The 13,461-nt window shown below is 60.5% G+C and overlaps 1 protein-coding gene across 4 annotated transcripts in view; it reads left to right on the top strand.

Annotated features, from left to right (window-relative positions):
* CHD5 (chromodomain helicase DNA binding protein 5) overlaps window positions 1-13,461 on the top strand; it is a 63,029-nt gene that overhangs the window by 20,763 nt on the left and 28,805 nt on the right. For 3 of the 4 annotated variants that reach the window (XM_027060598.2, XM_027060596.2, XM_027060599.2), the window contains exons 7-19: window positions 959-1,082; window positions 1,607-1,773; window positions 1,917-2,138; window positions 3,263-3,469; window positions 3,680-3,894; window positions 6,235-6,366; window positions 6,449-6,554; window positions 7,626-7,817; window positions 7,912-8,112; window positions 11,157-11,294; window positions 11,415-11,536; window positions 12,369-12,542; window positions 12,964-13,105. In XM_027060598.2, coding sequence (XP_026916399.1) covers window positions 959-1,082; window positions 1,607-1,773; window positions 1,917-2,138; window positions 3,263-3,469; window positions 3,680-3,894; window positions 6,235-6,366; window positions 6,449-6,554; window positions 7,626-7,817; window positions 7,912-8,112; window positions 11,157-11,294; window positions 11,415-11,536; window positions 12,369-12,542; window positions 12,964-13,105 — 2,142 coding nt within the window. The remainder of the gene's footprint in view (window positions 1-958; window positions 1,083-1,606; window positions 1,774-1,916; window positions 2,139-3,262; window positions 3,470-3,679; window positions 3,895-6,234; window positions 6,367-6,448; window positions 6,555-7,625; window positions 7,818-7,911; window positions 8,113-11,156; window positions 11,295-11,414; window positions 11,537-12,368; window positions 12,543-12,963; window positions 13,106-13,461) is intronic. The other variant, XM_027060597.2, reaches the window with a different exon arrangement.

The following is a 13,461-nucleotide window of genomic DNA, read 5'->3' as shown; positions in this document are numbered from 1 at the left end:
GGAATGCAGGGCTGTCAGTCCGCTCTCCTGAGTCAGGACTCTGGGACGGAGAGCGCCCCGCTGAGCTGGGGGCTCACTTCCGGCTCTGCTCCATCTGGGTAGCAGGTGGGAGCATCAGCTGGCCCTTAAGAGTCCTGACGGGGCCTGCGAAGCCAGGTCTGCTGGGAGGCTGGACCCCAGGAAGGTGGCATGTAGGCAGGATCAGGTGGGCCGGAGCTCTGACCCTTCCTTGCCCTTCCGGGGCCAGCTCTGGCACCCGGTTCAGACTGACCATAAGTCCCCACCGGAGCCTCTGGCCCTCCCTTCTCTGGGAGGAGGGCATTCACACTCTCCCCTACCCCCGCAGCGCACCCGTTTCCCTCACCTTGCCCCACCTCTGTAGAGGGGCAGAGTTGGAAGCCATTTCTCTGTCCCTTGGTAGAGGCAAGTGACAGGTCTTGAATTTAGCTGCTCTAAGAGGGGAGCACGGGGCAGCAGGTGTGGCCCAGCCCAGCGCTGGTGGTCCAGCTCAGCTCAGCAAGTATCTGTGGTGGGACTTTCCCCGGAGGTGTTCACAGTCTGGAGGGTGTTTGGGAGATATGGTGGGAGAGAGCCAAAGACAGGCAGATGATACAGGCCAGACCTGGCACACAGGCTGTGCAACAGGTCCAATTAAGGAGGGATCTGGGAAGGCTCCTTGGAGGAGGTGTCCTTAGGGCTTTCCCTTGAGGGATGTATAGGAGTTTGGCAGGGTGGAAAGCAGGGCTCAGGGAGGGTGGTGGGACATCGGGCTGGCCTGGTGGGTGGGGCCTTGGGGTTCCTAGCCAGAGGGAGATGAGACGAACCACAGAGCCCGCTGTGCCTCTGGAGCCTCCACCATGCCCTGCACCACCTCGTCCTCTGCCCGGGCCAGTGAGACCCTCAGGATGAGCCCCCAGGGCAGGCTGTGGGCTCACAGGGCCCTCCCCCACCCCCGCAGAGCGAGGAAGATGAGCGGGAGGAGTCGGACTTCGACAGCGCCAGCATCCACAGCTCCTCCGTGCGCTCCGAGGGCTCGGCAGCCCTGGGGAAGAAAAGCAAGAGGCGGCGCAAGAAGAGGAGGAGTAGGACTTCCTGGGGCTCCTGGTGGAAGGGGGTGCAGAGCCCCCCTTGGCTGGCAGGGGAGGGCATCCTCCTGTCTGGGCCTTTGCCGGCCTCAGCCAGATGGTTTGCCTGTGCTCCCTCGCCCACTTGGTCTCCATGGTCAGGAGAGGGGTCCCGTCCCAGTGAGGCTAAGCTAGGGACTTCTGAGCCACTCGGGGCATTTGCACTAGCAGAGGGGACACCGGAGAAGGCAGTGCTTCCTAACCTCCTGCACATGCACCCCTTCAGTCACCCACCCATCCGTCCGTCACCTTCAGTTATCCCCTTAGGCCTGGTCCCCACCCATCCCCCCTCCCTTTATCCATCTTCCGCCCACCTCTCCACCCCTTTCTTCCACATTTGTACACACCGCCTGTCCGTCCACCATCCATTCATCCAACATCTGTTAAACACCTACTGTGTACCAGTCCAGTCTGGGGTGGAGATTGGTTGGGCACTGGGAGTGGGCACCAGGCCCTCCACTACCGCCTCTGCCCCTCCCCAGTTGACGATGGTGATGGCTATGAGACGGACCACCAGGACTACTGTGAGGTGTGCCAGCAGGGCGGGGAGATCATCCTGTGTGACACCTGCCCGCGGGCCTACCACCTAGTCTGCCTCGACCCAGAGCTGGAGAAGGCTCCGGAGGGCAAGTGGAGCTGTCCTCACTGTGTAAGCCTTTGGCAGAGGCCCCGGGGGCAGGGGCGCGGGGAGGTGCAGAGTGTGGAGGGGCGCGCGCGGGAGGGAGGAGGGAGGCGCACCCTGCCGGAAGCGGGGCCTGGCCCAAGGTGCCTCCACGCGGATTGTCCCTCCAGGAAAAGGAGGGGATCCAGTGGGAGCCGAAGGACGACGAGGACGACGAGGAGGAGGGCGGCTGCGAGGAGGAGGAGGACGACCACATGGAGTTCTGCCGCGTGTGCAAAGACGGCGGCGAACTGCTCTGCTGCGATGCCTGCCCGTCCTCCTACCACCTGCATTGCCTCAACCCGCCGCTGCCCGAGATCCCAAACGGTGAATGGCTCTGCCCGCGCTGTACTGTGAGTGTTACGCCCGCCCCGCGCCGCCCCGCCCCGCCCCGCCCCGCCCGCCAAGCCCCACCCCCTGATCTGGCCCCTCCCCGACCAAGCCCCGCCCCGGCCAGGTCCCTCCCCCCCGGCCAGGCCCTGCCCACGAAGGCCCCTCGTCCACGGGCCCAGGCCACGCCTACCCACAAGCCCTGCCTGCGGCGCTCCAGGCCACGCCCCGCCGGCGGATCCCCGTCCACCAAAGGCTCCGCCTCTGTTGGGCCAGGCCACGCCCACCCAGTATAGCCCCGTCCGCGGAGGACCCCCTCACCCAGCTCTGCTGGCGCAGGCCCGGCCCACCTAGGCCGGCCCCGCGATGCCACAGGCCTACTAGCCAAGGCCCCGCCCCCTCCAGGTCCGCCCAGCCGGCCACCATCCCATGCTCGAGTCCCCGCCCACCACGGGTACCCCCACCCACCCACCTCCGAGGCCCGCCCACCGCCTTTTCCCACCGGAAACCCGAGCCCTTCTGAAGAAACAAGTGGCCTCCATGACCTACCATCACCCTACCATCTGTCCGTTGTGCACCCCTTTACCGCGTACCGAGTTTTCCAGTACAGGCCTTTTGTTATTCCCAGTTTTAGATGACAAAACTGAGGCTCAGGGAGGTAAAGTGACTTGTTTAAGGCCAAACAACAGAACTGAGCACTCAGACCCTGCCAGGACTCAGGGCTGGGGGTGATGAGAGGGCAGGAGGCAGGGAGAGAAGAGCGCCTCCCACCCCGCCCCCAGTCGCTTTGTGCATTTGAAGGCCCCCCTGCTCTGAGTTGTCCCCCAGGCCCACCCCCAGTGCTGGATTCTCCACCCTCCGGATCCCGGGCTGTGCTGTGGCCAGCCCCAGTTACCCTGTGTGCATCTGGGCTTCTGGTGTGTGCGTGCGTGCGTGGGCGTGAGTGTGCACAGACTCATGTTGCCTATCTCCTGTGTGCACAGCATGTGCCCTGAGGACAGGGCAGCATTGTGGGGTCAAGGTGGTGCCTACTTGGGGGTCACTGCAACTTGTTGGAGAGAGCCTTGTGACGGCCTGATGTCACTGGAGCCTCAGGGTGGGGCCCTGTGGCTAAGCCCTGAACTTGGGGACCCTCCTCTGTCCACAGTGTCCCCCACTGAAGGGCAAAGTCCAGCGGATCCTGCACTGGAGGTGGACGGAGCCCCCGGCTCCCTTCATGGTGGGGCTGCCGGGGCCCGACGTGGAGCCCGGTGTCCCCCCACCAAAGCCCCTGGAGGGCATTCCGGAGAGGGAGTTCTTTGTCAAGTGGGCTGGACTCTCCTACTGGCACTGCTCCTGGGTGAAAGAGTTACAGGTGAGCGCCCCCGGGCAGGTGTGGCTGTGCTGGGGCACCGCTCCTGAGGGCGCTGGCCAGCACCCCGAGCGAGGCACGCTGCTGGGAGTCCGGGAGCGGGAGGCTGCACGTGGGGGCCGTCCTGCCTGGGACCCAGGCTGGGGGAGCTGGGTTGGGGACCTGGGGGGGCCATGGCCCATCTCCCTCCCATAACCTCTGCCCCTGTGTCAGCAGCTGGAGCTGTACCACACGGTGATGTATCGCAACTACCAAAGAAAGAACGACATGGATGAGCCGCCGCCCTTTGACTACGGCTCTGGCGACGAGGACGGCAAAAGCGAGAAGAGGAAGAACAAGGACCCTCTCTATGCCAAGATGGAGGAGCGCTTCTACCGCTACGGCATCAAGCCCGAGTGGATGATGATCCACCGTATCCTGAACCACAGGTGTGTGCCCGGGGGGGGGTGCGGCCCCGGGTCTCACTGGAGGGGTGCCCGCAGGGCCGGGACACATGGCTCCTTCACCCTGTGGAACGGACACAGGACTGCACGCGGGTGCGGAGAGGGCAGGAGGAAGGGGTGGAGGGCCCCCACTGGCAGCGATTCGACCGCCCAGCTGGAGGGGCCGTCGTGTTCTCGCAGGTCTGTGTGCGCGCACGCGTTCTGGCTCACATGTGCGCACGTGTCCCACTCACGGTGGGAGCACGGTTCCAAAGTCTTACATATAAAGGGGCAACTTGACCAGCCCGTGACGCTTGCACAGAGCGGGACCGTCATTGGGTCAGGATGCTTGTGCTCCTGGGCTTCTGCCAGAGCTGTGCTTGGTACCTGGGGTAGGGTCCTGGGGACCGAGGTGGCCTGAGTGTGGGGGCGTATACACGTGTGATCTTCCTTTATAACAGCAGCTAACACAGCTGAGCGCTATCTACCCGAGAGACAGGCGTTTTATTTCTCTCTCTCTGTTATGGATGTGTGAGTAGGCACAGCAAGGTTAAGTTACCTGCCCGAAGTCACACAGCCTAGAGGGGGTGGAGCTGGGATTTGAACCTGGTGAGTTTTGACGGGAGGGCTTGCTGTCTTGGCCACTATTCCAACCTCTGTTGAATGGTCTGGAAATCCCCCAGGGACAGCGATCGGAGGCTGCAGAAATTTGGACAAAGAGATCAGGGCGGGAAGCCTGTGGACCCCCTGAGTTTGGCTTTGGTTTGCAGAGCCAGTGGGAGCTCTTGTGAGTCCTGAGCTCAGGTGCTTGAGAACTGGCAGTGGCCGACAGGTGGGCGCAGGGTGGGGGTCAAAGCCTTGCCCTTGCCTCCCTGCGTCCACCTGATGGGCTCTGCCCTGGAGGGGCTTAGGGCCCAGCCAACCACAGGCGTCCTGAGAAGCGGGAGTTGGGTACTGCAGAGGTTAAGAACCAGAGCCAGACCCAGATTCTAATCCTGGCTCCCCATTTTCTGGGCTGTGTGCCCCGTGTTTCTCATGTGAAGTAGGATCTGGAGAGTACCCCGCAGGGCTGTTGTGAGGGCCGGACGAGCATGCCGGGGCTGCGAGTGCAGCCTTCAGTGAGAGGGGAAGCCCTGCCTGGAGGAGCCGCCCGCCTCTTCCCATCCCCAGCCCTCACTGAGAACAGCTCTTAAAGAGAGGGTTAGTTACTATGCGAACCTGAGCCCCCCACTGAACTGACCCACGGGTTTTTGCCTTTATTAAATTGCATTTTATTCATTTATTTTTTAAAGTTTATTTACTTATTTTGAGGGGAAGAGGGGCAGAGAGAGGGGGAGAGAGAGAATCCCAAACAGACGCGGGGCTCGATCCCATGACCTTGAGATCATGAACCAAGCCGAAATCAAGTCGGTCGCTCAACCGACTGAGCCACCCAGGTGCCCCTTAAATTGTATTTTAAAAGCATAAATGACAATCTTGCTCCCTGTCTCCAAGGCAGGGCTGATGACTTTTCCCCACATTTATTACCCCACGCCTGAGTAACAGCTAATTATTTATTTTCAAAAATATCAGTTTCCATGGTGCCCGGGGACTGGACTTTCTCTTAATGGTTCCCAGGCTAGTTGCAGCCACAGCCTTTTTGGGGGGCCGAGGCTCCCCCACCCCGCTGCACTCCCCAAGCCTGGCTGCCCGCTCAGCTCAGTTGGGTGGCAGGCCTCTAGGACCCTCCCAGCAGCCGGAGTCAAGCTGGTGTAAGGTGCTTCCCTGGCACAGCCCTTCTGTGCTGCTGGCTTGGTCACCAGGTCCCTGCGTCCCCAGGGGTCTTCGGAAGAGGTCATCCCACTTGCACCCGCGGGAATCAGCCCTTGTTTACTTTGCAGAGATGGGACCAGGATGGGCATGGCTCTGGTCCTTTGAAGTTTTTTTTTTTTTTAAGTTAGAAAACAAAGGCCTGTGGTCAGGGGAGAGGCCTGCCCAACTCAGAAATGCCGAATTCCGGTGTCCACACCCCCGGCCCGGATGGGATTCGTCACTGTGACGGGAGGATGGAAATGTGGCTGGCTCTTTGCTCCTCCGTGAGCGTGCCCTCCCACCTCTCCCTCTCCGGCTCTGCCACTCAGCCCGCGCCCTCCTCCCTGTCACCAGCCGTGTGGCCTCAGGCAAGCTGCTTCACCTCTCTGGAGTCACAGCCCTGGTGCTCTGCCCTCCCTGCTGGGCCCAGGATGTCAGGGGACTGCAGGCGCGGGCGCGGCGGAGTCTGCATCCTGAGAGAGCCCTCCTGGACTCTCCCGAGGCCACAGGCCCGGTGGCCCGCCCCTCCCCCACCACCCGTGTGCTGTGTTGCAGCTTCGACAAAAAGGGGGACGTGCACTACCTGATCAAGTGGAAAGACCTGCCCTATGACCAGTGCACCTGGGAGATCGACGACATCGACATCCCCTACTACGACAACCTGAAGCAGGCCTACTGGGGTCACAGGTGGGCTGGCCGCCGGGCTGTCCCCGGGCTGTGGCCTCCGGCGGGCTGGAGCTTTGCCCATCTGCACCCCCCTCTTCCGCAGGGAGCTGATGCTGGGTGAGGATGCCAGGCTGCCCAAGAGGCTGGTCAAGAAGGGCAAGAAGCCAAAGGAGGATAAACAGAAGCCGCCAGACACACCCATCGTGGATGTGAGCAGGGAGGCGGGTGACGGGGTGGGGTTGCCCAGGCCCGCCACCCCGGGCGTGGCCACAGACGATGGCCCGTCCTGCAGAGGCGGGACAAGGTGATCAAGACCCAGGACCGCCCAGGTCCCCCAGCCTGTGCAGCCCCACCCCCCCCCCCCCCCCCCCGGGACAGAGACGGCTTCCTGTGAGATTTGCACCGTGGGTTATCTGTGCACAACAACCGGGAGGGGGTGGGGGGCAAATAGTCCCTGCTCAGCACACAAATTTACATTACTTTAGGTGAGCTAATTCCAAGCATTTAAGTCAGCTTTAAGCTGACATGGTAATTATACACCTTTCTTACCTGTTCAGGGAGAGGAGACCCCCAACTTGCCCCACCCCCAGCTTTGAGCCCATCAGGGAGGGGAAGGGTTGACCTTTATTCCTTTAGCAAACTTCCCTGGGGTGTCTGCCAGCTGCTGGCCCTGTGGGAACAAGGACTCTCGCCCCATTTCAAAAAGTGCCCATCTCCCAGGGGCCTGTGGCGTGAACACACAGAACATAGGGGTTTGACCTGGGACGGTGGGATGCCAGGGAAAGGCAAACGGGCCTGGTCCATCTGGAGGACTTCATGAGGGAGGCGGCTCTGAGCTGTAGGATAAAAGAGACAGAGGGTGATGTTTAGGATCGAGTGGATGGAGCACCTCAGGCACGCACCAAACACATATTGACTGAGTGCCCACCGCAGCCCAGGTACTATGTGGGGCTCAGAGGAAGCAATGGCGTACAGGATTAAGTGTGGCGACCACAACCTGGGCTCAAAGTCAGAGAATCCAGCCATCAGGAAACTGCCCCGATAGCAGAAGTACAGGGCTGCTGCAGGAGGACAGGGGAACACCCGAGCCAGAGTGGGAGTCAGGGAGGGCTTCTTGAAGGAAGAGGCGTTCCAGCCAAAACATGAAGGATAAATAAGTTAGCAGGGATGAGAGAGTGGGGAGGGTATTCCAGGTAGAAGGAATGGTGTGTGCAAAGGCCCTGGGGTGGGCTCCGGTGCCCAGGATTCAGGGTGTATCTGAACCTCTGCCTCCCCTGCAGCCCACGGTCAAGTTTGACAAGCAGCCTTGGTACATTGACTCCACGGGTGGCACACTGCACCCGTACCAGCTGGAGGGCCTCAACTGGCTGCGCTTTTCCTGGGCCCAGGGCACAGACACCATCCTGGCCGACGAGATGGGCCTGGGCAAGACTGTGCAGACCATCGTCTTCCTCTACTCCCTGTACAAGGAGGTGCGCGGGCCGGGGCAGGGGCCCGGGAGTGGTGGCCGGTGCTGGCCGGGGTGGCGTGGGCAGCCTCACTGCTTCTGTCTCTCTCCGTCCCCAGGGGCACTCCAAGGGGCCCTACCTGGTCAGCGCGCCCCTGTCCACGATCATCAACTGGGAGCGGGAGTTTGAGATGTGGGCGCCCGACTTCTACGTGGTCACCTACACGGGGGACAAGGAGAGCCGCTCCGTGATCCGGGAAAATGAGTTTTCTTTCGAGGACAACGCCATTCGGAGTGGAAAGAAGGTGTTCCGCATGAAGGTGAGCGCCCCTCATCCGCGGGGAGGACCCCAGAGAGGCTCTGGGTCTGTCGCTGGGGCCGCAGGGGCCCTGCGTTCTGGCGGGGGTCCCTCAGCTCCTTTGGAGGCCTGTGGCCAGCAAAGGGCTTCTCTGCAGGCAGAGTTACCCGCGTCTTGCGGCTGCTGTCACAAAGCACCACAAGCCGGGCGGCTGACAACAGACTTACTTTCTCCTGGTTCCAGAGGCTCGGAATCTGGGGTCGAGGTGTCAGCAGGGCCACGTGCCTCTGAGGGCACCAGGGGAGGGTCCTTCCTGCCTCCTCTGGCTTCTGGCGGCTGTTGGCGTTCCTTGGCTCACAGCTTGGCTCACAACTAATCACACCTGCAAAGACCCTAGTTCCTGGAAGGGCCACATTCCGAGGTGCTGGGTGGACACGGATTTTGGGGGGAACACAATTCCACCTAGTACACCAGCTGGGCGACCTCTCTGTGCCTCAGATTCTTCTCAGCAGAATGAGCTCACGGACCCTGCAGGGTCATGGAGGGGCGACCGAGTGAGCCAGGCATGGTCTGTCCCACTTGATTGTGCCCACGGGTCACCAGGGCTCTTGCTGAAGGGCGGGTTCTGATCCAGCAGCTCTGGGGTGGGGCCTGAGACTCCGCATTTCCGACGAAGTCCCAGGAGGTGTGGATGCCTCTGGTCCCCAGACTCCCCCAGAGCACTCAGAACAGTGCCTGGTGCATGGGAGGCCCTCAACGAATCTCAGCACTTACGCTGGGGGCTGGGGCTCCCCTCCCAGGATCCTGGGGGGGGGGGTTCTTACCCCAGCTTGCTGCAGCATCTTGGAGCCTCTGTGGCCCCAGGGGATGCCCAGTAACTATTTGCTGAATGAGGGGATGACTCAGATGATGGGCCTGTGGGCCAATTAGTCACAGAAAACTTCTCCTGAGCTCACACTGGGGTCCTGTGCCGTGCTGGGCACTCTATAGACTCACCTCTTTTACTTTAGTTTTTAAAATCGTGGGGGGCGCCTGGCTGGCTCAGTTGGTTAAGCGTCCGACTTTTGATCTCAGCTCGGGTCTTGATCTCAGGGTTGTGAGTTTAAGCCCCACATTGGGCTCCATGCCGGGCACGGAGCCTGCTTAAAACAAATTGTGCTAAAATACACAGACATAAAATTTACCGTTGTGACCATTTTGAAGCGTGCGGTTCAGGGGCACCGAGTATCCTCCACCATCGGGCAACCATCCCCCATTATTCGTCTCCAGAACTTTCTCCTCTTGCAGAACCAAAACTCGGTCGCCATCAAGCAGTAACTCCGCCAGCCCCTGGCACCCGCCCCGTGATTACCGATCAGTGCCTCATTTGCGTAGACTAGCACAGTGTATGCTTTTTTTGTGACTGGCTTATCTCACTTAGCAAAGTGCCCTCAATCTCACCCTTGTCGTAACATGGGTCAGAATGTTCTCCCTTCTTCTTCTTCTTCTTTTTTTTAGTGTTTATTTATTTTGAGAGAGAGAGAGAGAGAGAGAGAGAGAGAGAGAGAACGCGCGTGTGCGTGAGCAGGGGAGGGGCAGAGAGAGAGAGGGAGAGAATCCCAAGCAGGCTCTGCACTGTCAGCGAAGAGCCCAATTCGGGGCTTAATTCCATGAACTGTGAGATCATGGTCTGAGGCAAGATCAAGGGTCGGACACTAAAGTGACTGAGCCACCCAGGCACCCCTGGAGTGTCGTCTCTTCTTAGACCGAATAGGACTCCATTGGTGAACTGCGTTTCCTTTTTCATTCACCCATCCAGACCCTTGGGTGGTTTCCACCTTTTGGCTCTTGTGAAAATGCTATAAACATGGATGTGCTGACATTTACTCCGAGTCCCTGCTTCACTTCTGTTCGGCCTTTGGGTCTGTATCCAGAAGCAGAATACTTGGATCCTGTAGTGATTCCATGTGCGTTTAATTATTTTAAGGGACAGCTTTTGCCCTCTGGATTCTCATGGCGTTCCTCACGCAGACAGGATCTCTCCTTTTTTTTTTTTTTTTACCAAAGGGGATACTGAGGCTCAGGAGGCTAATTAGCTTGACTTGGGTCTAGCTGGAAAGGGTAGGGCCGGGTGCAAACCCAGGGGCCACCTGCAGGCAGAGCCCGTGCAATGAGACGCCCCTCTGCCCCTCTCTGGCCCCTTCACAAGGGACGTCGGTCGCTGGGAGATCCGGGCTTGGATTGGCCAGGACTGGCTACCTCCTTTGTGGGGCCCAGTGGAGACTGAAGACGCAGGGCCCCTGGTTCAAATGCAAGAAACAGCGTTTTCCTTTTTTTAGTAGTCTCTCGACCTGTGGGTGGTGGTTTTTATTGGCTATTTAATGTCCTGTTTCCTCAGCACGGGGCTACTCTCAGGGTGAATGCCCCCCATGCCCGGGCTTGGCCCCCACAAGGGTGTGAGGCGTTGGTGTTTGCTGGGTGGGGACAGGGAAGCTGGGGCCTGCATCATTCCATAGATCTCCTCTTACAAAACACAAATTCAACAACGTAATTATCAAGAATTTCAAGTCCGTGGGGGCACCTGGGTGGCTCAGTCGGTTGAACTTCGGCTCAGGTCATGGTTTCTCGGTTTGACAGTTTGAGCCCTGCGTCAGGCTGGCTGCTGTCCGTGTAGAGCCCGCTTCGGATCCTCCTGGCCCCCCTCTCTCTCTGCCCTCCCCCCACTCTCTTTCTCAAAAATAAAATAAAACTTAAAAGACAAAAAAGAATCTCAAATCAGCGACGGCAGAGCATTTAACCACACGTGCAGGGATCACCTCCCTGTGCGAATCCTGGTTCTGCCATCCATTGGTCTTGGGGACCAGCCTGAGATCCTGTGAGCTGTAAATGGGGACAATGACAGCGTGGGGGGGGCGGCTTGTGAGGATGAGGGGGCTTGCCAGGATGAGGGGTCTTGCCCCCGCGGCCCTTCCTGTCAGTCCCAGAGCCTCCCTGGGCCCTCTGGAGTCCTGTCCACCCCTCCTCCACGTCTCCTTATCTCTGGAGACCCCACCTGCTCCCCTCCCAGACACTCCTCTTCCCCTCCAGAAAGAAGTGCAGATCAAATTCCACGTCCTGCTCACCTCCTACGAGCTCATCACCATCGACCAGGCCATCCTGGGCTCCATCGAGTGGGCCTGCCTTGTGGTGGACGAGGCCCACCGGCTCAAGAACAACCAGTCCAAGGTAGGCGGTGCTGGCTGCTGGCCCCTGGAGCCACCCCTTCCACCCCGGTAGAGGGGTGGGGTGGGGAGGGGTGCCGGCTGGCCGCCCCGCTCCCCCTAACTGGCCGCCTCCTCCCCGAAGTTCTTCAGGGTCTTGAACAGCTACAAGATCGATTACAAGCTGCTGCTGACGGGGACCCCGCTTCAGAACAACCTGGAGGAGCTTTTCCATCTCCTCAACTTCCTGACTCCAGAGAGGTTCAAGTGAGCCAGGGGGTGTGGCCGGGGAGGCAGGCTGGCGGGCAGCCAGGGAAGACCAGTTCAGTGCGAGCTGGAGCTCAGCTTCCTAGTCAGTAAAATGGGAGCATTAGCAGCAGCCTGCCCCAAATGACCTGTGCGGGAGGGGCCGCGGCCCTGGCGTGTGCAGGGTGCTCAGTGGACGTGAGCTGCCCCGAATACCGTGACTGTTCCCCGGCTCTGCCCCAGGAGACCCCTGGGGCATCCTCTGGGGCTGCTGTCCTTGCCCCCCATGCCCTGCCTCATTCCTTCCCCTCCACTAGCACCTAAGTGACCACCTGGGTGACAGTGATGAGGGCAGAAGGCTGGGGGTGGTGGTGGATATGGGGCGAACACGGAGCCCCTGCCAGTGGGGGGCCTGGGCTCTCCTTCCCCGGCCTCCTTGCCTTCACCTACCCCATTCCCCGGCTCAGAATGGGGGGTTCAGGGTGGAGGGTGCTGACTTCAGAATCAGGAGATACAGATTGGAGGGCAGGCTGGACCATACAACCTTGGTCCCCCATCAGCCTCAGTTTCCTTTTCTGTAACAGGGGTAAAAGTCCTAGAGACTTTGTTTCCAGGACAGCTTTGAGGAGAGGACGTTCTCCTATGTGGCCGAGCTATACTGGAGGGGTGGGGACACGGGCGTAGGTGGACACTGAAGGGACACTTAGGGCAGGGCTAAGGCTCCCAGGCCCACCAGCTAACCGGCCTGCCCTTGACCCTCTGGTCCCCCACCCCAATCCTGGCTTCTTCTCCAGAGGGCTTTGGCCTGTTCCAGTCCCCTGCTCCTGGCTCTGATCCTGGTTCTCTCTCGCAGCAATCTGGAAGGCTTCCTGGAGGAGTTTGCCGATATCTCCAAGGAAGACCAGATCAAAAAGCTCCATGACCTGCTGGGGCCGCACATGCTGAGGCGGCTCAAGGCCGATGTGTTCAAGAACATGCCGGCCAAGACCGAGCTGATCGTTCGCGTGGAGCTGAGCCAGATGCAGAAGTGAGTGGACGCTCCGCCCTCTGGGGCCCCGCCACAGAGCGCCCTGCCTCACGCCCCCTGGGCTTGCCTTCTCCCAGAAGGTCTGACTGAGCCTTCCAGCAACGCTTCCCCGGGTGATGGGAAGGTCTGCGCCCCACACCCCTGCTCCCCCCCCCGCCCATCCCCCCGCTGACCCCTTGACTCACCTTTTGCACACGCTTCCTTCTTTGATCTCTTTCACTGGCCTGGGTTGGGGCTGCCTGAGGCTTTTCAATGTCCTCAGTAACTTGCTGGGTGGCTCGGGGCCTGGGGCTTCACCCAGCAGGGCTCCTCTGGTCTCTGTAAGCTGGCAGCCCCGTCTCCCTGCAGAGCAGAGAGTGTCCTCTTAGAGGTCGGGGTGGCCCTGGTGTCCAGCCTGCCTTTCCTCCTCGCCCTGCTGCAGGAAGTACTACAAGTTCATCCTCACGCGGAACTTCGAGGCACTGAACTCCAAGGGGGGCGGGAACCAGGTGTCGCTGCTCAACATCATGATGGACCTGAAGAAGTGTTGCAACCACCCCTACCTCTTCCCCGTGGCTGCTGTGGTAGGTCCCCATGGCCGCCCTGTGGCCGCTGTAGTGGGTGCCCGTGACCGTCACGGTAAGGGCCCGAGGCTGCCGCGGTAGGTTCCCTTTGCCCGTTGCGGTGCCTGTCCGTGGCTGCCGTGGCACCCTCAGCCCCCCAGCCCTCCCCGCACGTGTGGACTTACAGGTGATGTGGCCCCGTTACACCCGGTTTCTGAAAACTTACCTCCGTCCATTGCTCAGGCAGGCCCTCTCCTTCCCTTGACCCCTCCTTGTGCCCACAAAGCAGTGGGGGGCATCAGGGCACCCCAGGCTTATCTGGCTGTGCTCGGTCACCGGGGGCCCCAGGTAGTCCTGAAGTGAGAGACTGGACCCAG

Source organism: Acinonyx jubatus, chromosome C1 (assembly GCF_027475565.1).
Source record: "Acinonyx jubatus isolate Ajub_Pintada_27869175 chromosome C1, VMU_Ajub_asm_v1.0, whole genome shotgun sequence".
NCBI lineage: Eukaryota > Metazoa > Chordata > Mammalia > Carnivora > Felidae > Acinonyx > Acinonyx jubatus.
Note: the sequence above shows the minus strand (reverse complement) of the source record. Positions and strands in the feature narration are given on the sequence as shown.